This window comes from Mirounga leonina, unplaced genomic scaffold, assembly GCF_011800145.1.
Source record: "Mirounga leonina isolate KUSES-001 unplaced genomic scaffold, KU_Mleo_1.0 Mir_98, whole genome shotgun sequence".
In the NCBI taxonomy this organism is placed as follows: Eukaryota; Metazoa; Chordata; class Mammalia; order Carnivora; family Phocidae; genus Mirounga; species Mirounga leonina.
The window spans coordinates 2530488-2556610 of NW_023270921.1; the positions used below are offsets into that span (position 1 = coordinate 2530488).

Here is a 26123-nt window from a genome sequence, read left to right on the forward strand (position 1 = left end):
AATAAATAAATAAATAAATAAATAAATAAATAAATAAATAAATAAATCTTTTTTTAAAAAGATTCAACTTACCATGCCAAAACATATTGAATACTTTTTAGAAAACATGATTTCATAAATTGTCAAGTGGAGAGGTGATTAAAAGATATAGAGGCCAAAAACTGTAGGAAAAGGGTATTACAGAAGTATGTTAGGCAATCAGTAAAATATATATTGTTTTTTCAGATTTTTCAGCTTTTAAAAATATGTAATTTGCTAGGATTGCTTTTCTCATCGTAATTAAGTATTTAATGCCTGAATTTTATTTCATAATTTTGTAATTTTCTTTCCTTAAAGAGTCACTCTGCCCCAAATTGTAGAAGTTTCAATTCCAGCAAAACTTAGATCTCCCTGTACAGATTCAAATGAGGGAGGCAGACAAATAAAAGAAATAGATGTATAACATGTGAGGTAGTGATGCATTATTCAAAACACAGCAGAATAAGGGGAATGAGAATGCCGGGCAGGGGGTGGGAAACGGGCAGGTATCATTTTAAATGGGCTTATGTATTAGTTATCTATGACAACAGAACAAATTACCACATAGGCAATGACTTAAAATAATATGCATTTATTATCTTATAATTTCTGTGGGTCAGGAATTTGGGCCTGGCTTCACTAGAGTCCTCTGAGTCAGGGTATCTCTTAAAGCTGTACTCAAGATGTGGCCCAGGGCTGGGGCCTTGTCTGAATGCTCCCCTGAGGAAGGATCCACTTCTGCTCACTTTGATTGTTGGCAGAATTGATTTTCTCCAGGGCTGTTGGACTGAGGGCCTCAGTTCCTCTCTGGCTCCCACTGGAGGCTGCCCTGAGTTCCTTGCCCTGGGCATCTCTTTGCTTCATCAAAGACAAAGAGAGAGAGCATCTGCTAGCAAGACAGAAGTTACAGTCTTATGTAATATAATCACAGAAGTGATCTATCCTAGACTTCAATTCTATGTTTTGAATCTCAATTCTATTGGTTTGAAGTCACAGGGGAGATGGTCACACAAAGGCATGTACAGCAGCAGATATGGATCACTGGGAGCCCCCTGCCCACCACAGGTAGAGAGGAAAGACAGCTCTGATAGATTGGTGTTTGATGCGAACAGAAGGGCAGCGAGAGAGAAGGTGACACTTCCTGGGAAAAGAATATTCCATGCCGAGGGACTGAATGCAAAAGGCCGGAGGTCAGAGTGTATTTAAGGAAGAGCCAGAGTCCAGCTGAGTGGGCTGAGGGGATAGGGCAGGAGGTGAGATCAGACAGGGGAGGGAATGATGTCACAGCTCTGCAGGAAGAACTCACACACGAGAACAGTGGAGTAACATTTTAAGATAGCACACCACAACAGGAGATGCAAATGGCAAGTATCAAGGGAGTTAGAAGTAGGGTGTATGCAGGCTTGAATGGTAGGGGAAGACCAGAACCAAAGTTCATAGAGAAGTGGCCTGTGAACAGAGATTTAATAGAGGAAATATTCACTTCAGTTATGCCTGTTGTTTCCATACATTGCCTCAGGATATGAGAGGCATATCTTGTTACTGAGCAGGTTATTCAGCAGGCATTGACTTGCTAAATGCACAAAAATGCTATTCTGTGAGAGAGAGAATGAGAGAGAGAGAGAGAGAGAAGGAGAATTTCTCCTTTTACACAGAAGGAATTTAGGAATAAACTGTGAAAATAGGAAGTGGATTGATGAGGGGGTATTCCCAGTCCTCTTGGCCACTAGGAAACAGTGAGTCTGCCAGATGACATCTTTATGAAAAAAAGAGAATCTGTTGAGTTATCAGGAGGCACTAAGTCATAATAAATAAATTTAAGGAGAATTTTGAAGATGTTCATTGCCTGCAAGATCAAAAAATGTGAAAGGACCTCAAAATCATCCAACTACATGCCACAGTAGTCCAAGACTTGATGCAGTTACTTTGTCAGGAAAAGAACTTGGATTTTTTTTTCCACACAAAATATGAACTTTAAAGTGGAATTAGTATATATCTGTCCTGTATTTATATATGCACATATATGGATTGACAGAATTATCTTTGAAACTCAGAATAATAAATTGAAAATTTCTGATATAAGCTGATTTCTCCCTGTCTTAGTCTACTCATTAACAGAGTATCACAGACTGGGTGGCTTTAACAACAGAAATTTATTTTCTCACAGTTCTGGAGACTGGTCACCCAAGACCAAAGGGCCATCAGGGTTGGTTTGTGGTGAGACCTCTCTTTCTGGCTTGTGGACTGCTGCCTTCTTGTTGTGTCCTCACATGGCCTTACCTCAGTGATCACATGGGGAGAGAACTCTCTGGTACTTTTCCTCTCCTTATATGGACACTAGTCCTATCAGATTAGGGTCCTACCCTTATGACCTCTTTTAACCTTAATTACCTCCTTAAAGACCCTAGCTTTAAATATAGTCACATTAGGACTTGGGGTTTCAACAGAGGAATTTGGGGGGATGCAATTCATCCATAACACCCCTGTAGCCTCAATAATATATTAATAGATTTACCTCTGGCCATGGAAGTGATGCACATATTTCTTTAATATGAACACAGAGTAATTGTTAAATAAATGATACATGCATACACTTTTTTTTTTTTTTTTTTTAAGGTAGACATGGGTGCCTTGGTGGCTCAGTCAGTTAAGCATCTGCCTTTGGCTCAGGTCATGATCTCAGGGTCCTGAGATTGAGACTACCGCTCAGCAAGGAGTCTGCTTCTCTCTCTCCCTCTGCAGCTCCCCCTGCTTGTGCTCTCTTGCTCGCTCTCTCTCTATCAAATAAATAAATAAAATCTTTTTTAAAATTTTTTAAAAAATAAAGGTAGACACAAACCATGAGGCAGGGAATTATTACCCAGATGTAGATCAGAGTCTCTCCACTTCTTAAAATTGAGATAAGACTCCTTCAAATTCCTATTCCGCCCTCATAGGAAAATACAATGTTATTCCAAGAGTTCTCTGAACTCCCAGGAGGTATCCATTTTCATTGTCATTCAACCTCCAACTTCCTGACTGTGGAGTTTTTGTTCTCCACTCTGTCAGGTCTAGTATTTGATTGCGTCCTAGGTACAAGTTAATACATTAGCCTGTTACCATTTCATTGATGCTGACAGATGACATGATATTTCTGAGTCAGAGACAAACGACTTTCTTATCGCACAACAAGCAGCATGCACACGAGCATGTTTACATCAGGAACCCTTCTGCTTCTCCATGAAGTCTCATGGTAACTAGGTAAAGGGGTCCAAATGGATGCCTGCATCCACACTAGGCTGCATTACAAGACAAGAACCTGCTATTTTACAGCAAGAAGTCATCAAGCCTATTCTTTGTCCTGGAGGGAGCTCTTAGCTCATCCATCAAGGCTGCTCACTGTAAACACAACCCTGAGAAATGGCCGACGTAAACAGCAGTCAGGATCTTAACGTTCTTGGCATACACATTGTATGAAGTTGAATGGTACCCCCCAAAAGATATGTCTACATCCTTGCCCCCAAAATCTGTGTATATTACCTTATTTGGATAGAGGGTCTTTGAAGATTGCCTTATGGAGACCGTTGGTAGAAACAGGAATGTTGAAGCTGCTTCTGGTGAAGTTCTCAAGAAGGAAATGAGGAACATGCTATTGGAAACTGGAGGGAAGGTAACCCTTGTTATATCATGGCAGAAAATTTGGGCTAATTGTGTCCTCCAGTTGTGTGGAAAACAGAGCTTTCAAGCAATGAATGTAGATGTTTGGCTGAGGAGATTTCCCAGCAAAATGTTGAAGGTGCAGCCCTGCTTTTTCCTAACTGAATGTAGTAAGATGCAAGACGAAGGAGATAAATTGAGAAAGAAACTGTTCAATAAAACAGAACAGTATTTAATGATATGTATGAGAGACTTTCAGCCTACCCAGATTACAAAAATAAAAGCTAATATTAGGAGACTCATTGTTAAGAAAGTGTTGCTCTGAAGAAAAGGCCAAAGCTGTGGTTGGAAAATTTTGCAGAACAGATTAGGCATGTGATCCATGGATCCTCTCAACCATCTCGGCAGAGGCCGGGGATAGAGATGGAGTTATCCAAGGAAGGTCTGTGGAGAGCTCTCTTGTGTAATGGCCTAGATCCCCATGGTGTACACAGGAGACCTACAAGCTTTTAGGAATGTTGTTTCAGCAGGAATGCTGCCCCCTGGTACTGAAGCAGAGGCCAGTAGAGCTGTTGTGGACCTCAGGCCTTGAAACCTAATGGAATTTGACCTGCTAGGTTAAACTTTCTTGGTACCTGTGACCCATCATTCCTTCTAATTTCTCCCTTTTGAAATGGAAATGTCTGTCACATCCTTGTCCTACCACTCTATTTTAGAAGCAGACAACTCTGTTTTTCAAGGTTCATAGAACCACAGATGGAGAGAAATTTTGCTCCAGGACAGACCACACCTGGAGTCTCCCCTGTCCCTGATTTAGATGAGAGTGTTTCTCCTGGACTCTTAAGCCCAGTTTTCCTGGGAACTGTTGCTGTCCCCTAAGAGTGTTCCCCTGTGTCTTGGTGACTTAGTAACACCTTCCTGCTGCCCCCGCAATGCCTGACTCACTGCTCTGTGCCCCTGCACCTGTCAACCCTCTGCAGCTTCTGAGGAGGACCAGTTTATAGATCTACATCTATATCTATCTATAGAATGATTAATTTAGATTTTATTTTTTTATTGAGATGTAATTGACCTATAACATTATATTACTTTTAGGTGTACAACATAATGATTCTATATAAGTATGTATTGTGAAATTATCTCCACAATAAGTCTAGTTCATATCCATCACCACACATAATTACAAAGTTTTTTCTTACGATGGGAACTTTCAAGATTCACTTTCTTAACAACTGTCAAATATACAATACAGTGTTTTTAACTGTACTGACCATGCTGTACATTACATCTCCATGACTTAGTTATTTTATCACTGGAAGAGTTCTTACATTTTTGTTTACTGGTTAACAGAGATATTTCCCCCGTGAAATGCCAGCATACGTCTGCAGGAATGGGCCAAAGTGCAATCTGAGTGCCCTAGTTAAAAACACCACACTCTTCCCAAATCTGCCTCTTGCTTTTGGCCTTGACTCTCTTCTCTTAACATGCATTTCCCTTATATTTCCTTGGACCTTTTTGCAAGTGAAGCCTTTCCATGCAAAGCCTGCCCCACCAGCCCGTCAACATATGTAGACATGTTTAAATTTTGCATTGACCACACAAATTAGACCCTCCTTCTGCCATCTTTTACTACAAATATGTATCATTAATCTCTTACAACGATATTTTGGAAGTCAATAAACTGCTGCTGCCAAATTGTTGTTGTTGAATATAGAATGACCTGTTTTGTTTTATATATTTATTTCTGCTCTGGTTTTCGAAATATTTTTTTTCCTATCTGAGCTTCACTACATTATGAGAACAAAACTGGGTTAACTAATCTGATCACCAAACATATATTTCTCTTTTGAATTATCTTATAACTTAAAATTGGGTTCCAGAATAAAGTGGGAGAACTAATTTCATATTTGCTGAAGCTAATTCTTAAATTTTAAGGCTCCCCACTTATTTCAGAGATGAGCAGGAATTCTCAGGGCAGGCGGTTCTCAAAAAAATTTTAAATGAATGGAAGATAAACGAATTCTGCATTAATCAAGGTGATTTATCTATCTGGCTTGCCTATGGATATGAAAATGGCAACAAGCCAGGTTATAATCAACAAGGATTGTGGACATAGAGGAAATGAGTTAGACTTGCAGGGGATACAGTGCTTATATTTGCAGTAAATTTTACTGAGATTCACTGGAGTACTTGGACTTCATTACTGTCAACAAATGCACAACAAAGTACCTTTGTTAAATATGTTGAGTTTGTGGCACTATTATTGTACTTCTACTATTCACTTAAGGACAAGGAGGGACGATTTACACTTTGGGTAATGATATGTCCCTGGCAGGGCAAAGCTCAAGTCACCTTGAAACTCACTGCATCTAACATAGAACTGGAAATGTATAAATTAATGAAACAATCTATGACTTTCTGTGCCAATTTTTTATCCCATACTCCTCTCTTTCACATCTCTTTTTTTTAATTAAAAACATTTTTATTTAAATTCAATTAATTAACATATAATGTATTATTGGTTTCAGAGGTACAGGCGTGTGATTCATCAGTCTTATATAATACCCCAATGCTCATTACATCACGTGCCCTCCTTAATTTCCATCACCCAGTTACCCCATCTCCCTAACCACCTCCCCTCCAGCAACCCTCAGTTTGGAGTCTCTTATGGTTTGTCTCCCTCTCTGGTTTCGTCTTATTTTATTTTTCCTCTCTTCCCTTATGATCTTCTGGTTTTTTTTTTCTTATATTCCACATATCTGAGATCATATATTTGTCTTTCTCTGATTGACTTATTTCACTTAGCATAATACCCTCTAGTTCCATCCACATCATTACAAATGGCAAGATTTCATTTTTGATGGCTGCATAATATTCCTGTGTGTGTGTGTGTGTGTGTGTGTACTGCATCTTCTTTATCCATTCATGTCAGTGGACATCTGGGCTCTTTCCATAGTTTGGCTATTGTGGACATTGCTGCTATAAACATTAGGGTGCAGGTGTCCCTTCGGATCACTACATTTGTATCTTTGGGGTAAATACCCAGTAGTGCAATTGCTGGGTCATAGGGTAACTGTTGGTGGGAATGCAAGCTGGTGCAGCCACTCTGGAAAACAGAATGGAGGTTCCTCAAAAAGTTGAAAATAGAGCTGCTCTTTCACATCTCTATATGGCTGAGCAGGATGTTCTTTGTGCCTGGAATGACCTTTGCCTTCCTCTTTATGTCATGAATTTCAGCTCATCCTCCAAGGTCCAGATTAATTGCCACCTCTTCCATGAAACCTTCAAACTTAGAATTACCCTTCTCTCAACTTTTGGTTTAGGGTTCTTTGTAGTTCTCTGAAATTTAATACTCATCCCATTATGATGTAATTATTTGTTTTTTACTCAAATTACCAGAAAGAAACTCAAAGACAACAGGGATCTTGTCTGTTTTGTTCATTGCTATATCCCCAGGGACTAGAAAATGCCTGGCACAAAGGAGCTAGATAAATATGTATTGAATGATCCATTTATCAGTGGGTTCAGACATATGGGCATGGTTGTGGGGAAAGGGAACACGATGAACCAAATATGGTTGTTATTTTCCATACCATCCAGTTAAGTTATAAGAACAGATATAGAAACATATTTCTCTACACAATTGGACTGTAAAGAAGGAATAGACATTGAATTAGACAGAATACATACATTCAATTTACATAAGCTAGGGGAGCCTGAGTGGCTCAGATGGTTAAGCATCTGCCTTTGGCTCAGGTCATGATCTCCAGGTCCTGGGATCGAGTCCTGCATCGGGCTCCCTGCTCAGTAGGAAGCCTGCTTCTCCCTCTCCCATTTCCCCTGCTTGTGGTCTCTCTGTCTCTCTCCCTCTCAAATGAATAAATAAAATCTTTAAATAAATAAATAAATAAATTTACATAAGCTAATTAGCTATCACAGGCTAAGTGTGAAATGATGACATAGATAGTGAGTTGTAGATATATATCTGAAGAGAAATAAGTATAGTGAACTGAGATTGTCCAGGTTTATCAAAAGAGGCATGGTCTTGAGGGGAGGATTGAATTAGCAGGAAAGAAGTGCTTTAGGATCAATGGAATAAGGACTGGCAATGGAAAATGATATATTTAGTGAGGAAATGAGCAGACCATTTATGAAGGAAGTTCTGGACAGTAAGGTTGAGAAAATGAGCCAGACCCAGACTCAGAGCTCAGCCACCAATTGTGTGACACTGAGCAAGAATGGTATCTAACCTCCTTATTTATACATTGGTAATAATAGCTACATTTTGCTTCTTCACAAGGTTTCATGGGGGATCAAATGAGTCAAAATGATTCTGAATAGGTATGCAGACGTAAGCATTAAGAAATAGTATGATACAAGTTTATGGTTTAAATGAGGAAAAAATGTTGGAAGGCAATATATCCAAATTCACTGCACTTGCATTAAAATGATATGGCTATGAGTGATCTTTCTTCCTCTAAATTTCTCTATATTCCAAATTATCATTGAAGAGCATATATTAATTAAAAATTCATTTCATTCAACAAATGAACTATACTAGGTGTTGAGAAAATAAGAATGAATAAATGAAATAAAATTTGAGCTTACAAGGAGTTTAGGTCTTACTAGGCAGAGACAGACACAAAATAATGCAGATACATAAGATAATTTCAGGTAATTGGTGCTGTGATAATGGTATATTGATGGAGTAGAATGTTGCTGCTAGATAGAGGAGTCAGGGGAAGTCTCTACGAGGAGAGCAGAGACCTAAATAATGAATAGATGCCAAGACATAGATGCTGAGCTGGGAAGAAAATGTAAGCAGTGGGTCAAGCAGCTGCAAAGGCCATAAGCAGAATGAGCTGCTTGTGTTCAAAGAGCAGAAGGAAAGCCAGTGTGGCTGAGACATAGTGAGGAAGGAGGGTGGCGAAAGTGAAGTCACCAGATACACAAGGTCACATCATGAATGACCTTTGAAACCATGGTAAGAAATTGGATTTTACTCTCAGTGTACTGATAAGACATTGGGATATTTCTATGACAAAGGAGGCAAGAACATAAAATAGGAAAAAGACAGCCTCTTCAACAAAGAATGTTGGAAAAACTGAACAGCTACTTGCACAAGAAGGAAACTGGACCATTTTCTTACACCATACACAAAAATAAACTCAAAATGGTTGAAAGACCTAAATGTGAGACCTGAAAAAATAAAATTCCTAGAAGAAAACATAGGCAGCAATTTGTTTGACATCACTGTAGAAACATTTTTCCAGATATGTCTCCCCTGGGAAAGGAAATAAAAGCAAAATTAAACTATTGGGACTATACCAAAATAAAATGCTTCTGCACAGTGAAAGAAACCATCAAGAAAACAAAAAGACAATCCACTGAATACGAGAAGATATTTGCAAGTGATATACCCAATAAGGGTGTGTGTGTGTGTGTGTGTGTGTGTGTGTGTGTGTGTGTGAAGAACTTGTAAAATTCCACACCAAAAAAAAAAAATCCAATTAAAAATGGGCAGAAGACATGAGCAGACATTTCTCCAAAGATGACATACAGATGGCCAACAAACACATGAAAAGATGCTCAACATCACTCATCATCAGGGAAATGCAAATCAAAACTACAATGAGGTACTAGTTCACACCTGTCAGAATGACTAAAATCAAAAACACAAGAAACAACAAGGGTTGGCAAAGATATGGAGTGAAAGGAATCCTCATGCACTGTTGTGGGAATGTAATTTTGTGCAGCCACTGTGGAAAACAGTATGGAGCTTCCTCAAAAAATTAAAAATAGAGTTACCATTGATCCAGTAATTCCACTACTGGTATTTACCCAAAGAATACAAAAACACAAATTAGAAAAGATACATGTATCCCAATGTTTATTGCAGCATTATTTACAATAGCCAAGATATGGAAGCAACCCAAGTGTCCATCAATAGATGAATGGGTAAAGAAGATGTGGTATGTGTGTATGTATATTTATATATACATATATACATGTACATGTATATATACACACATTTTTATACACACACATATATATAAATACTACTATGGAATATTAGTTGGACATAAAAAAAGAATGAAATCTTGCCATTTGCAACAACATGGATGGACCTAGAGGATATAATGCTAAGTGAAATAAATCAGTCTAAGAAAGACAAATATCGTATGATTTTGTTCATATGTGGAATTTAAGTAACAAAACAAATGAACAAAGAAAAAAAGAGACAAACAGAAAAGCGGACTCTTAAACACAGAGAACAAACTGGTAGTTGCCAAAGGGGAGGTAGGCAAAGTGGACTAGGGGATGGGTGAAATAGATACAAAGGACTAAGAGCACACTTACGGAGATCAGCACTGAATAATGTATAGAACTGTTGAATTATATTGTATGCCTGAAACTATTATAATACTGTATGTTAATTATACTTAAGAAAAAAAATAATAAATAAAAGATACTGGGATATTTTTAGCAGAGAAATGAGCGATCTGATTTATATTTTTGAATAATATTTTATATATGTATATATATATACATGTGTATATGTGTATATACACATACATATATGTATATATTTATATATTAATATATAAAGTATATATTTATATATAACACGTATAAATTGAAATTTAACTGCTAGATGATAAAATGAATTTCAATGTGATTTTGTGTCATTACATGATCTGCTGAGGTCTAATTAATGGTTCTAATTAATTAAAATGATGCCATTACATCATATATGGCCTTTCCAGCATTAGATATTAGAAAAGGAGGAGCATTTGACATCATCTCCCCAAGCTTTTACTAGTATGTTAGATAATTGGTAACATAATTAAATAGCATTTATTGAGTTCTGCATAATGGGGTGAAGTTAAACTGTTGTTTGAAAACACCAGTATTCTGAATGTCAATTCTCATTCCATGATTAATTTGCTACGTTATTTTCTTCTGCATTTTATTTCCTGAAAAATAAGAAGGAAGAATGGTACATGTGAAAAATAGATGTTAAGGAGAAAATTTGCAAATGTAGAGCTATGCAGATTTTATCACAGAGTATTTCAAAATTACTCTTTGTCCTTTTCTTCCTGGGTGACATTTCTAATAAATAATGAGCTGAGCTCTCTTGAATGAAGAGATCTGTGGTAGAATGACTTTGGCACATAGAGAAGCACGTTAACTACCTTAAGTCCCCCAAGCTTTATCACTGACTTCATAATTCCTTTGGTGCACTGCGCAGAATCAGCTCCCAGAAGTACCCAGGCCCCATGGAGGAGCAGGCCCTCTTCCTCCAGCCTTTCCATGCCTGAAACAATAGATTTATGAAATACTCTGTACTTTCATTCCTGCCCAGAAAGTGGGATATTATCTCACGGAAACACATATTAATAGAACTTGGATGTCAGTTTCAAAGAACCCACTTCTGCCTTCAGTGTCTGCAAAAATAAACACTGATGGCAGACAGCATGAAGTGTACCCCCATCTCCACAGATGGCATTTATATCCACATGGCTTGCTTTCTCCAGAATGAAGGTCTGACAGCCATCAACCTTACTCATTCCCCTATTCCCTTTCCATCACAAATAAGGTTTTTCAAAAAGTCTATCAGGGCCTTATCCTATCAAAGTCTTTGTTGTTTTTGAAAATGATTATCGTTTCTTGAGCACTGAGAAAGAAGCATCAAAAACCAAAACCACTTTTGACAGTTCTCAGTGGAATAAAAGTGATAGGACACCATCCCCTACATTTTCATCCTCAAAAATGATCTCTTCTGAAAGAAAATCATATAATTTTCAAGGAGCTGTGATTTTTCTTCCTCCTTTGAAGAAGCCATGCATTTCCAACAGATATTTCATATAGAATCCATATCAAAATCTTCAGGGGAATTTAGGAGGAAAAGTAAATAGCCTTCAGCTTCTGCCCTTGGGCAGATTGGAGCCTTACTGTGTTAGGAAGGACAAACAGAATTGAAGTTACTTAAGAGTCTCTAGAAGTAATATGTGGTTTTAGAATTAAGCTATTGAATCAGACAGCCCTGTGTTCAAATCCTGCCCTTACCCTTATTCCTTTCCACCTGTGAGACATACTTATCTCCAGGAACCTTAGAAATCTCTGCAAAACAAATATAATATTAATAATCATCTCCTAAGGATGCTGTGAGGTTGAATGAGATGATGAATCATGCATATAAAGTATTTAGCATGGTACCAGAGCCACAAATAAGTACTTAAAAAGCAGTAGCTATTATTTCTTGGTAAACACTAGTAAGAAGAAGAATTATTATATAAAACAAGTTTTTAAGTGGCCTTTGAGAATTATATTACAAACTTATATTCACAAATTGTAAATATGGACTATGTTTTCATCTTTCTTAATAGGCATTTTAAATTGTTGTATGGCATACAATGTTGGTCTCCTAGAAGCAAAGATATTTTCCGGTCCTTCAAGTGAACAGTTTGGCTATGCAGTGCAGCAGTTTATAAATCCAAAAGGCAACTGGTAAGAATATTCTTTTTATGATTTAAATAAAAATACTAAATAAATTTAATATTTAACTCTAATAGCTTGTTCAAATTGGTACATGAATGTATTATTAATAGATAGCCCTCAAATATCCTTAAATGAAGAATTTGTCCTTGAGAGTTGATAACTTTCAGATTGATAATTAATGAGATGGTGTAATGGTACTTTTTTTTTTAAAGATTTTTTATTTATTTGACAGAGAGAGACAGCGAGAGCAGGAACACAAGCAGGGGGAGTGGGAGAGGGAGAAGCAGGCCTCCCGCCGAGCAGGGAGCCCGATGTGGGACTCGATCCCAGGACCCCAGGATCATGACCTGAGCCGAAGGCAGACGCTTAACGACTGAGCCACCCAGGCGCCCTGTAATGGTACTTTTTAAAAACCTAGATAGAGGGGTGCCTGGATGGCTCAGTCGTTAAGCGTCTGCCTTGGGCTCGGATCATGATCCCAGTGTCCTGGGATCAAGGCCCGCGTCGGAGCCTGCTTCTCCCTCTCCCACCCCCCCTGCTTGTGTTCCTGCTCTCGCTATCTCTCTCTCTCTCTGTCAAATAAATAAATAAAATCTTTAAAAAAAAAACCTAGATAGAAAACTTTTCCTAAATATTCCATAGTAAATTCATAGTAGCAGTTTTGACCATTTAATTAACAGATGAAAGGAGGGAAGGAGGAAGAAAGGGATAGATAGGTGGGTGGATGGATAGATAGGTAGATAAGTAGATGATAGATAGATAGATAGATAGATAGATAGATAGATAGATAGATAGATAGATACAGTTGTCTTAATTTCTTATTCTGTAAACTGGTATCCACCATTGAGCTTTGTAAATGGTCAGCTAGCTGATGCTGCCTCTTGGCCATTTCTAGATTTCTAGACTTTCTCCCTAAATTTTTTCCTTCAGCAAGGCTTTATCTACTGGCTTCATTCTAAGTCACCCTTCCCTCCACTGTGTGGCACAGGACCCTCACAAGCCTTTGTGCAAAATTATAAAGTTGCCTTTCTCTAGTGCATCTGCATCATTTGTTTCTGCATGAAAGTGCCCCCAGTTTTTTGATGCTGTTTAATGGTTACATTTAAACACACTACCTTCATGGGTATGGAAATATAGACTCTCATTGCTGGCTTAAATTTCCCATAAAAATATTGAAAATCAATGCAGGGGTATTCAGATAATTCTGAAAGTTGTCTTTAAGTAGAACTGTAGCTCCTCTCTTGCCAGTGTTGATGTTCACTGGTCACAAGAGTCTTATCACTGGAACCTTAACTCCCTGTTCCAGCAGAAGGTTCCAGACTTACCCCTGGAGCTTCCAATCTGGATCCTTTAGAGTTCTTTCCAACGATTGAATAGGCTATTGTTGGCTTATCAAGTAAGAGCTATAATTAATAATCTTTTTTTCTGTGAGAACTTATGTTTGATGCTCAAAAAATTAAATTCAAAGACACATTTAAAATCCAAACTATTCACATTTTGGAGCATCCCCATCTGTGTGATAAAGAAACGAAATGAAAGTATCACTCAAGAGGGTATTGTGTTTCAGAAGGCATCTTGAAGGAGGTGAATCATGAGGTGGGTCTTAAGGGGAGGAGATGAATAGTCAGGAGAAAAGCATTAACTAATATGAGGAGACTTGGAAAGTAAGATACACTGCAGTTTGTCAGTCATCCGGAAGGATAAGAATGATCTGGTTGAAAACCCAAAGTGTAGCAATTATTGACATCATTTGGGATATGAGAGGGCATCTCTAGCAATTATATTATTATGCTTTGATAACAATAAACTGTAGTCAAAAGGCTAGAAAGATGTTATGGTTGGTATAGTTTGACCTTGGAATCTAGAAGATGAAGTTGCTGATGACCCACAATTTTTTATGTCCAGCCCCGATTCTTTCCTGAACTGTAGACACCCATAAGAACCATCACTACATGAATGCCTACTAGACATACCAAGCTTAACACAGCAAACTTAAACAAATACCTGATTTTTTGCACCAGCTGATGAGACCAAAAATCCTCGACTCCTCTTTTCTTGTCATGCCCCCCCATATCTCATCCATTAGCCGGTCCTGTTGACGCCACCACCAAATTACATGTGATAACAGACCATTGGTTTCCCCCAACTTCCCTGCAGCCCCTGCTCAAAGCCAATGAGCCCTTGTGGGTACTGCGGCAACCACTTCTCACCCCGCCCCCTGCTTCCCTTCTTACCCCTCGGGGCAGCCTTGTGGACTATTAAATACATGATTCAAACAATGTTACTGCCTAGACTAAAACCCTCTGTGGCTTCCTACTGCAATTAGAATACATTAAAAGTCCTTAAAGGATCTTCCATGATCTGGTCTCAGTCTGCCTGTCCCATCTCATAATTCATCCCCTCACCCTTGTGCTCCATGAATTGTGTCTTCTATCTGTCCCTTGAATTACTACGTCAGAGCTTCTGCACATGCCTTTCTCCTGGAAGGAGCAGCCTTCCCAGGACCTTCACTTGGCTGCTCAGTTCCCATTTTTCAGTCTCAGCTCAAGTGTGGCCTCCTCATAGAAAGCTTTCAGAGCGTGTCTTCCAAACAAGGACTGCAGCACACCTCCCAGCCACTCTCCTGCCTTCCATGCTGATTTATTTTCTGGGTAGTAGTTATTAGTATCTGAAATCACCTTTATGTGTTTATATGCTCGTTGTCTGTCTTCTGCCCTGTCTCTGAAGAGAGGCACATTGTTTGTTTCAATGGCATGTAGTCAGAACCCAGAATGTTATGAGTTGATTGACTGAACGAAAGTCCTATTTCCAAATGATTCACCTGAGGTACTCTACAAAGTGAACTGTAGTCGTTTGACTTAAGTGTGAGCCGAACAAGACCTTTGGAGGGACTCTGATGGTCTGCTTCGTAAGTGTGGCCTTGCTGAGGATGATCTGCCATCAAGCTTGCAGTTGTTCTTTTTATTTATTTATTTTATTATGTTATGTTAATCACCATACATCATTAGTGTTTGATGTAGTGTTCCATGATTCATTGTTTGTGTATAAAACCCAGTGCTCCAATCAATACGTGCCCTCTTTAATACCCATCACCGGGCTGACCCATCCCCCGACCCCCCTCCCCTCTGGAACCCTCAGTTTGTTTCTCAGAGTCCATAGTCTCTCATGGTTCATCTCCCCCTCCAATTCCCCCCCTTCATTTTTCCCTTCCTACTATCTTCTTTTTTTTTTTTTTAACATATAATGTATTATTTGTTTCAGAGGTACAGGTCTATGATTCAACAGTCTTACACAATTGTTCTTTTTAAGTGACAAGGTAAAGGTTGCTTTTTCTGGGACAAGGTCAATCTGGGAGAAAGAACCACCATCAGTAGGAGATGCTATTAGAGATGATAAGCCTACCAAGGATCAGAAGGTAACTCAACTACTGGCCACATTGCAGGTTGGAAGTTGAGCAAGACCAACAGGGACAAAATGTTGACAGGAATCTAGGAGGCAGAGTCGTAGGAAAGTGAGAGATAGCCATACATCCTTTCTCTCTCCATGATTCTCTCTGAGCATGCAAAACATTGTTAAAAGATGAGTGTATTAGCAACTTATGATGAAATTCTGGTGCTGATCAGGTTATGTCCAGACCAAGGACAGTAGACATTCCTAAGTCCTACTGTAGCCTTCTCATGACATTCCTGAAAGATGTATAAACACAAGACAATGACTACAGGGGAACAAGGCATCGCTCTATTGTTGGTTGGACTAGTGCTTTTAACCCCAGTGTAGAGCTTTCTGGTAAGGTGTAATGTTAGTCTTACTACCCTCAAGCCTGTCTATAACACCAGCTGGTAAGAGCATACCCCAGCATACAAGAAGAGGAGAAGGGAGAGTACCTGTCTTACCTGAGAGGCTAAATCCTGTGGCAGTGAAAAGCTGGAAGGAAAGAGAACCAAAGCTGGCCTGGCATGCCAGTCTGCCCTTTCACTGTGCTGGCCTTGTTACAGCAAAGAAGCAGAAGAGGCCACGTCATGGACAGCATCTGCTAATCCACTACAGGCTGGACCCTGTGTGAGGTGCAAAGTAGAAAACATCAACCTTACCTTTGAAGGAGTGTGGAGTAGAGTCAAAGCGGAAGACTGATATGCAGAGCTGGCAGAGATGTAATAAAGGCCAGCCCCATGTGGTTAATTGTATGGGTGACCTTTCAGTGTCGTAACTGTATTATCTTACTATTAAGAGCTCATTCTCTCCTCCCAAAGTGTGGGACACTCGAGGGACACCCTGGTCCTTCTCTCATTAGCCTGGCCCTGCCAAGGTGCCTTGCCACAGAGGACAGGGCTGTGGCAGGATCCAGCGGATGGCGTGTCCCCCTGTGAGGACAGGCGGCCCTCACAACTCTCAGGCTCAAGTAAAATAATATGAAACTTGGAATCCAGAATTGCCTATTTGTTTTGACGATTGGCACTGTGCCCTTCTCCACTCCTAATTTATGACAACTGCACAGACATTATGGAAGTAGCAGATGTGGGAAGGCCTGTTTAAACATTAACTTTCCTCCTGATACTAATCAAGTTAACTTTGGGCAAAGAAAGTGGGATTACTGTGAATTCCTTTATAACTGTGAGTCTTTTTCTCTTGGACTTATATAACACACACACTCTCTCTCTCTCTCTTTCTCTCTCTCTCTCTCACACACACACACACCACACACACACACACACACACACACACACCCTTTTATTTCCTTTACTCTCTTACTGCTTGTTCTGAAGCTGCTGTTTGGATAGTTTTTCCTCTGTTCTCTTTGACTTTCTTTACAGTCTGTATTGTTGAGCCCCAACTCTATCTCTCAGCCCTTTCCTTCCTTCTGACATCTCGCTTATGGCTCTGAGTTTTCTTAAACCACACTCCTTATTTTTCAAGTACAACATCAGCTGTCACATATGTCCCATGTTTCTAAGAATTTATAGGCATAGTTTACATTGGGATGCACAAGATTTTAACAAAATGATCTTGATGCTTTTGCTCGTTTTATTTATTATACTTTTATTACACTGTGGACTTTTATTCTAGAAATAGTGATGATGTGGCTTTGAGAATTCTAGAGCTTTTTTAACAGTTTCAAACAAGCTGCATAATTTTGAATGCAAGATTACTCCCAAGCAGAGCAGCAGAGCACCCCTCTGTCTGTAAGTAAAGCTGTGGTCTGCTCCCCCTTCTGTGTCACTTTGAGGCCCCCATTGTACACACAGGATGTTCAAATGTAGATGATGCAATTCTTATCAGAAGCAATTATACAAAGGATTGAGATATGTTTAAAGTCATTTCCTGGAAGCTTGTGGTGATATGTACTGTCTCTGTTTGTCTAATCCAAAGGCCTGCTGCATGAACAGTCTGAGCTCATTATATGACTCAAAAACCTTAGAACAGTCACTTGTGTAACAAAAGCTGTCTGGCAACAAGGGGTATTTCCAGTGGGAGAGATGTAATTTCTTGTGTCAGCAAGGACTAGTGCATACTTGTTCCTTAAGTAAAGAAGAGAAATATAATGAACATGTGTTATGGCCAATAAAAAATTCCATTTATATATGAGCTTATATTATAGTTCAACTTTTTAACTAAGAAAAATATGAATAAAGCTCTATGTGTGTTATAAATATAACAGCTTGTCTATAGGAGATATGGAAGAGAATTTTAGATGAATAAGAAACATTCAATTCTATAACACATATCAAAGATTATGCCATATGTAGGTTGGAAATAACAGTACTTGGTATTTACTGATATTTGCAATATTTAAAAGTACTGAGTACTCTGTCTTTGCTGAACACATAATACTCACAATAGCTCTATTATTACTCCTTTTACAAATGAGGGGACTGGGACTTGGAAATGTTAAGTAGTTTGCCTAAGATTACAGAGCCAAGAAGTAATGTGCATATGGTAGATTAATGCAAAACAGAGATAAGATGTTCCAAGTGTACATATTTTTTTTAAGTATCCTAGGAGGAGAGCAGCAGAAGGTAATTGGCATTTATAAAAAATATTTAATTCTATTGTTATATAAACTTTATAAAGTAAGATCAACTTCATTCAGTACTTTGAATTAAAATTTCTGCATGGACAGAGATGGCAGTTAACATCTGCCTTTTCATTGTCTCATAGACAGGGATTTGTCATGTAAGTCGGGAGCCAGAGCACAAGGGTTTTACCCTGTTTCCACACCACTAGCTGGGTGACTTTGATAAAGTCACACAACCTCTCTGGAGCACAAAGAGAGGGCCATTCCTACCAAACTGGAATGTTTTGAGCACCTTGTGAGAGAATAAAAGTAAAGCACTTCACTGGTGAAATCCAAATAAAATCTGTAGTTTAGTTAAAAAAAAAAAAATTAAAGCACTTCAAACACTAAACCACTCTAGGAATAAGTCTAACCAAAGAGTGCAGTTTTCTGTACTAGAAAAACGGTAAAACACTGAAAGAAACTGAAGATAACTCAAAGAAATGGAAAGATAGTCCATGCTCATGGATTGGAAGAATAAATATTGTTAAAATGTCTATACTACCCAAAGCAATCTACACATTTAGTGCAATCCCTATCAAAATACCAACAGCATTCTTCAAGCTGGAACATACAGTCCTAAAATTTGTATAGAACCCCAAAAGGCCCTGAATCGCCAAAGCAATCTTGTAAAAGAAAAGAAAAGCTGAAGGCATCACAATTCTAGACTTCTAGTTATATTACAATGCTGTAGTGATCAAAACAGTATGGTACTGGTACAAAAACAGACACATAGATCAATGGAACAGAATAGAAAACCAGCAATAAGCCCACAACTATAAGTCAGTTAATCTTCAGTAAAGCAGGAAAAAGTTTCTTCAACAAATGATGTTGGGAAAACTGGACAGCTACATGCAAAAGAAACTTTCTCACACCGTACACAAAAATAAATTCAAAATGGATTAAAGACCTAATGTGAGACAAGAAACCATCAAAATCCTAGAAGAGAACACTGGCAGTAACCTCTTTGACATCAGCCATAGCATTTTTTTCTTGATATGTCTCCTGAGGCAAGGGAAACAAAAGTAAAAATAAACTATTAGGACTACATCAAAATAAAAAGCCTCTGCATAGTGAAGGAAACAATCAAAAAAACTAAAAGGCAACCTACTGAATGGGAAAAGATATTTGCAAATGACATATCTGATAAAGGGTTAGTATGCAAAATATATAAAGAACTTATGAGACTCGGGGCACCTGGTGGCTCAGTTGGTTAAGCATCTGACTCTTGATTTCAGCTCAGGTCTTGATCTCAGGGTCATGAGTTTGGGCCCCACACTGGACTCCATGCTGGGCATGGAGCCTCCAAAAAAAAAAAAAGAACTTATGGCACTCAACATGCAAAAAACAATCCAATTTAAAAATGGGCAAAAGACATGAACAGACATTTCTCCAAAGAAGGCATCCATATGGCCAACAGACACATGAAAAGATGTTCATCATCACTTATCATCAGGGAAATGCAAATCAAAACTGTTTTGTGATATCACCTCACACCTGTCCACATAGCTAAAATGAACAACACAAGAAACAACAGATACTGGCAAGGATGCGGAGAAAGGGGAACCCTCTTGCACTGTTGGTGGGAATGCAAACTGGTGCAGCCACGCTGGAAAACAGTATAGAGGTTCCTCAAAAAGTTAAAAATAGAACTACCCTATGATCCAGTAATTACACTACTGGGTATTTATCCCAAAAATACAAAAACACTAATCAAAGGGATACATGCACCCCTGTGTTTATAGCAGCATAATCTACAATAGCCAAGATATGGAAGCAGCCCAAGTGTCCATCTATTGATGAATGGATAAAGAAGATGTGGAATATTATTCAGCCATAAAAAAGAATGAAATCTTACCATTTGCAAAGACATGGATGGATGTAGAGAGTATAACGCTAGGTGAAATAACTCAGAGAAAGACAAACACTATATGATTTTATGATTATGTGGAATGTAAGAAACCAAAAAAATAAGCAAAGGGAAAAAAGAGAAAGAGAAACAAATCAAGAAACAGACTCTTAATTATAGAGAACAAACTGATGGTTACCAGAGGGGACATGGGAGTGGGGGGATGGATGAAATAGGTGATGGGATTAAGGAGGGCACTTGTGATGAGCACAGGGTGACGTATGGAAGGGTTGAATCACTATATTGTACACCTGAAACTAATATTACACTGTATGTTAACTAACTGGAATTGAAATAAAAACTTAAAAAAACAGAAATAGACGATATCCACTGTTTTAAAAAAAGAAATAAATCATAGCCACTGTTAAAAAAAAAAAACACTAAATCATTATGCATATGTGAAGTACTCTCCTTAGCACTGTGTAAAAATACATAGGAAGAAAATCAGGATTTTTAATAACAAGTTCCTCCCTACTTCTCTCCACTGCCTGTTTCTCAACCATTTCTCATCTGTCATCGATTAGCTTCCATGCATATTGGATTAGCTTCAGTCCATTTCTTCTTCTTGGCCAAGAATGCTATTCTGATCCCTTTTCCAAAATAATCATGTCTTTGTCTTTCATTATGGCCTTTAAATATTAGCCAATATCATCCTTTATGTCTTTTTCCAAAGATAAAATTCTCTTGCCATTAGGTTATCCTGGCAGTGCCATTTAACATGCTTACTTTGTTTATTCTCAGAGTTTGCTTTTATTTTAAACCCATGACATATATATTCCTTTTTGTTCTTTCATTACATTTTATTTTCACTAACTTGTAACTTAGTCCAATTTTTGATTCTGGAAAGGCATTAGAAGTCGGACTCTAATAATCTTACACTTTTAAGCTAAAAACTTAATACTTTTATAAATAATTATTATGTTATTGCCATATAATTAAACCATCACTCAACACTGTTAATATAGATGTGCAAAATATCATGTCTCCTATCAACAAAGACCTTCTCTAAGCAGCCAGTAGGGGCAGAATAGTGAACCGAGTATCTTTTAGAACCCCATGAACCACCCTGGTGTTGATCCACCTACATTTGTTACGCCATAGTTGTCCATTTCGTTTCCACTAAGTTTAAATAATCTTTATAGCGAAATTTTTTCCATGGTTTCTGTTATTTATCATAAGTAAAAATCTATAGTAGAAAAGGCACTTTAAATATCCCCAGCTCAGACTTCTTTCTCCCTTCCCCCACTCTGGACACAAATTTGTGTGTATACCTACAAACACACACACACACACACACACACACACATCTTTTGTGACTTGCATAGGGGATAGATCTGCTACTCCCAAATGTCTGGAGACCTTCAGTGATCTGTGAAAATTCTCCATGCCTCACTAGCTTGTCTTATAATTTAAAGCTTTCCACTGTGTTGATGCCTGAATGTCTGTTCCTGGAACAAAGTTCATTTACAAAAGTGAATGGGGCTTACATATGCACACCTTCCTGGTGGCCAGTTGTCTGAAACTTTTCCATCAGACTAGCTCCATCTGAAGAGGGATTTGGGGAATACAGAGTGGCATGGGTGGAAACTGTTAATTTGTTTATGGCTAATAGGATGGGAAAACAATGAATACCTGTCCTCTAGAAGAGTTCTAAGCAGAACTTACTATGATAGAAAGAATCAGGGGTTTGGAATGAAAGGACACAGGTGCAGATCTAGGCTTTGTTGCCAATTAGACGCTTAGACTTGTTTTTTTATAGGAAAACAGGAATAGTTGTAACACTTGACCTCTATTTATAAGGATCAAAGAAGACAGTGTACATTAAAAGTACTTTATAAACTATTAAACAGTTTATAAATGTTACTTTTCCAAATTTTATCATTGATAAAACAACCATCTGCCTAAGCACCTTGTTGAAATGTACTATCTCAAGGGCTTTGATTTAGAAAAATGTGGTGGTCTTAAAAATCATTCCTTCCCTTCGAAGAATGTAGAATTTATGTCATCACAAGGCTTTAAATTGAATATATCAACTTTTGATTTTAACTTTAGGAAAACTGCATGTTGGATGAGTCAACATAACAGAATCAGCTTTTATTTGATTCATCTGTTTACAGTACAAAAGCTCATTTCCAGGCTTTTTATGAAACAGAACAATAGGCTTAAGATGTTTTAGCAATAATGAGGTTGGTGGACTCGACATCAGGGAACTGAAAGACCTTGAGGGTTTAGCCATCCCCTATTTAAGGAAGCAATCTGGCAGCCAAAGGAGCCTGAGGTAGCGTAATGAAGCTTAGAAACTAAAATTTCCTTTCAACACACGCCAAAGGGTTTAACTATTAAATTTATAGCAACAGTATTTCCCAACCAGGAGCTAAAAATGAACTCTCTTTACCTGTCTTCCTCCTTCCTGGAGACTTGAAGTCTTCCCAGGTGATTTCTTTGCATCATAAACTCCTTTTACATTTCAAGCAGGAAGCAAGTAGCTATAGAGAACTCACCAGAACCCTTGTGTTGTCAGTGGCTTGGAACTAAACAATGTAAGGAACAATATTTATATTTATATACTATAGACTTTGAAATTTCTTACATTAATGTGTTATATACAATAGGCTTCTAATCCTAAGTAAAATATCCCCTTGGATGTCTGATAGATACCTCAAACTTAAAATACCTCACACTGAGCTCTTGAGCTCATCCTATCTCAAAATCTTGCTCTACTGAGAGTATCCCCCTTATCTGATCATGACCACTTGGTTCCTTTTAGTTTCTTTTTTTTTTTTTTAAGATTTTATTTATTTATTTGAGAGAGAGAGACATAGTGAGAGAGGGAACACAAGCAGGGGGTAGTGGGAGAGGGAGAAGCAGGATTCCCGCCAAGCAGGGAGCCCAACGTGGGACTCGATCCCAGGACCCTGGGACCATGACCTGAGCCGAAGGCAGACGCTTAACAACTGAGCCACCCAGGCCTCCTTGACTCTATGTGTGTGTGTGTGTTTGCATGAGTATGGGTGTGGGTGTGTGTATTTAAAAACTAACCTCTCAAGAAATCCTGATGGCCCTACCTTCAAAATATATCTAAAATAAGATCACTTCTCACAGCCCTGTAGGAACCCCTCATCACCTCTTGCCTGGATTTTGCATTTGCCTCTGAAGTGCTTCACCTGCTTCACCTTGGCCCAATGCAATAATTCTCAACAAAGCAGTCTTCCAAATCCTTCTAAAATATGTCAGCTCACATTACTACTGTGTTAAAAAAAAATCCTCCAATGGCTTTCTCATGTCACTCACGGGCAAAGCCATGTTCTTAGAATTTCATATCAATCTTATGGGATCTGGCCCCATTACCAATCTGACCACCTCCTCCCACATTCTTCCTCTTACAGTGTGGTCCAACCACAGGGCTTTTGCACTCGCTGTTCCCACAGCCTAGTATTCTTCCACCAGAGTCTTATGGTTTACTCCTTCGCCTCCTTCGAGTCTTTGCTTAAATTGCACCTTTTCAGTGAGGCCCTTCCTGACCATTCTAATAAAGATTATAACACCCTCCACGCCACATCCTTCTCCTTTTTCCCGTAAAGCACTGATCATCATCATGATATGTTTTATTTACTTATTAAATTTATTGTCTATCTTTTCCCCACTAGAATGTCAGCTTCATGAGACCAGAATTGTTTGACTGACTTATTCATTGACGTATCGCCAGTGCCTAGAATCAAGTCTGGCACGTAGTAGGTCTAGCCACCACGTACAGCCTCACAGGCTGCATACTTAACAAGGCCAGAGCACACTATTTATATGGAAATGGTATCCCCTGGAGTTGTGCAAAATTTCAGCCCCACAGGATTTCAATAAACGTTTGTTGAATCAAAGAAAACATGTTTTGCCCTACTATCTTAAGTACATTCTGTCAATAATCTCTAGAAAAATCGCTAGTATTAAAGGAACACTTGCAGAGTTTATAGACTCACAGACCAAAGGAAGATATTTATAACAGCCCCTGGATTGTAGGTTTAAACTACCTACACCACCATAAATACTGTTTACTAACTAAACAAAGTATTTTGAATTCCACTGGAGGTGGGCAAATTGTCTGTGTTTTGGAACTCTACATAATCACTATTTCCCCACAAGATAATTGAACAGTAAGTGTTATTTTAAGTCATCTTGGAAGAATTCCCAGTTTCACTGTAGGAAAGAGAGTTTATATCTTGGGATTTTGTTTTGTTTTGAGAATCAGCACACACGACTGTTCATGCAGCTCTTTTGTCTGTTGTGATTACGTTAAATCCATTCCTTCAAAGATGTTTTACCATACTACAGCAGGGTTTACTCACTCACCTATCCTATTCTCCACCTTTGTAACATTTTCTCCTGGCATGTTTCTTCCTGTTACAGCTGATTACATAAGATTTTATAGCTAGGGACGCCTGGGTGGCTCAGTCGGTTAAGCGTCTGCCTTCGGCTCAGGTCATGATCCCAGGGTCCTGGGATCGAGTCCCGCATCGGGCTCCCTGCTCCACGGGGAGCCTGCTTCTCCCTCTGCCTCTGTCTCTCTCTCTCTGTCTCTCATGAATAAATAAATAAAATCTTAAAAAAAAAAAAAAGATTTTATAGCTAAATATACCAGCCTCCCTCACCTTCCTGTCTGATTAATATAAGAATGTCACAATTCCCTTGGAGTAGCCACTGGTGACGTCGTAGCCTTTCCTTATGAGGATGAATTGTCAGGAACCAGGATTTCACCGAGGCCTGTGGGTAGAAGCGTGGGTAGAAGCGAGGAGAGTCTACTGGAAATGTTGCCAATAAGGGAGTTAACAATGGTCTTTGAAACATTCTCTGTAGTCACTAGCATGACCTGGAGGCTACTAACTAATGTGGTTCACCATATTGAAAGAATGAGTCATATATGATGAGGACACCCTGGTTCTTTACCAGTCACCAAGGTGATCTGGTTTTCCACTGTTACCTGTTGTCTTGTGTTAGTTTAATATGGCATCATACTGCCAGAGATTTACATGTTTTCTTTGAGAGATTTACAAGTACTTTCACATCCTTTTTGTTAAGAGGCACACAGTTGTGCAGATGTTTCTTTTTCTCTCTTCTTCCCATTTGATTCGTGTAGGAGGCCACAGCTCTCACAGCAGTAGTGGAGATGTCATACCCCCTCCTGAATGTGAGATTATCAAATCCCGAATTCTTTGGTGAGGTTGGAGGAAGTGAGGTGGGGAGGTGTGTCCAGGGAGCACTTAGTCAAGAGGAGACAGCAAGTAGCCTTTTGAGCTTTCTCATTGAGAAGTAGGTAACTCCATGATGGTGCTTTACTGCTGAAGACTCTGGAGAACAAGATGGTTAAATTTTAGATGAGAAACACTTAATTTTTACTCTTCAGTGTGTTTTTTGCCCTTGGGCTGGTGAGGATGGATGGAAAATGTGCATAATGAAAGTCGCCCAAATTACCACATTTAGTATTATTTGAACATGATCTGCTCTTACCTACATTATGAACAGTACAGCCTGGGCCCACAGTGTGGATGTGCTCTTACAAGTTGACCTTGGCTGGTGTCCTTCCAGTCCATAGCCTCCTTATACACCACACAGCCACACCCTCATCACGGTAGACATGGCCTGACCATCAGTTTCCAGATCCACCACTCCTTGATTATTCTGGAACACAGCCCATTTGTCCAGATAGTTTTCCCAATCTGGGCCCTATTGCCAGGCCTTTGTGCAGCTAAGAGGAAGGAGAATAAGCTAAGGGTTAAGAGCTTGGGCATCAGAATCAGTTACACTTAGCTCTCACTTACTGTGTAAATCATTAACTGTCTTTCAAAATAATTGGTATTTTCTTCTTTCCATGATTATTCACACTCTTCCCTCTGCTGAGAATGATGACTGCCACCTTCATCTTTCAATATCCATTTTTGCATCCTCTGACCATTTTAACATTTGTTCCAGAGAGGAACTTATTTATATCTTTCTGTTCATTTGTGTTGTTATTGTTTT

At 38.8% G+C, this 26123-nt stretch overlaps 1 protein-coding gene across 1 annotated transcript in view; it reads left to right on the plus strand.

The window, feature by feature from the left end:
• LOC118006689 (integrin alpha-2) overlaps positions 1–26123 on the plus strand; it is a 101659-nt gene that overhangs the window by 14995 nt on the left and 60541 nt on the right. Inside the window, exon 2 of the mRNA XM_034999445.1 lies at positions 12045–12165. Within this exon, the coding sequence (XP_034855336.1) occupies positions 12045–12165 (121 nt within the window). The remainder of the gene's footprint in view (positions 1–12044; positions 12166–26123) is intronic.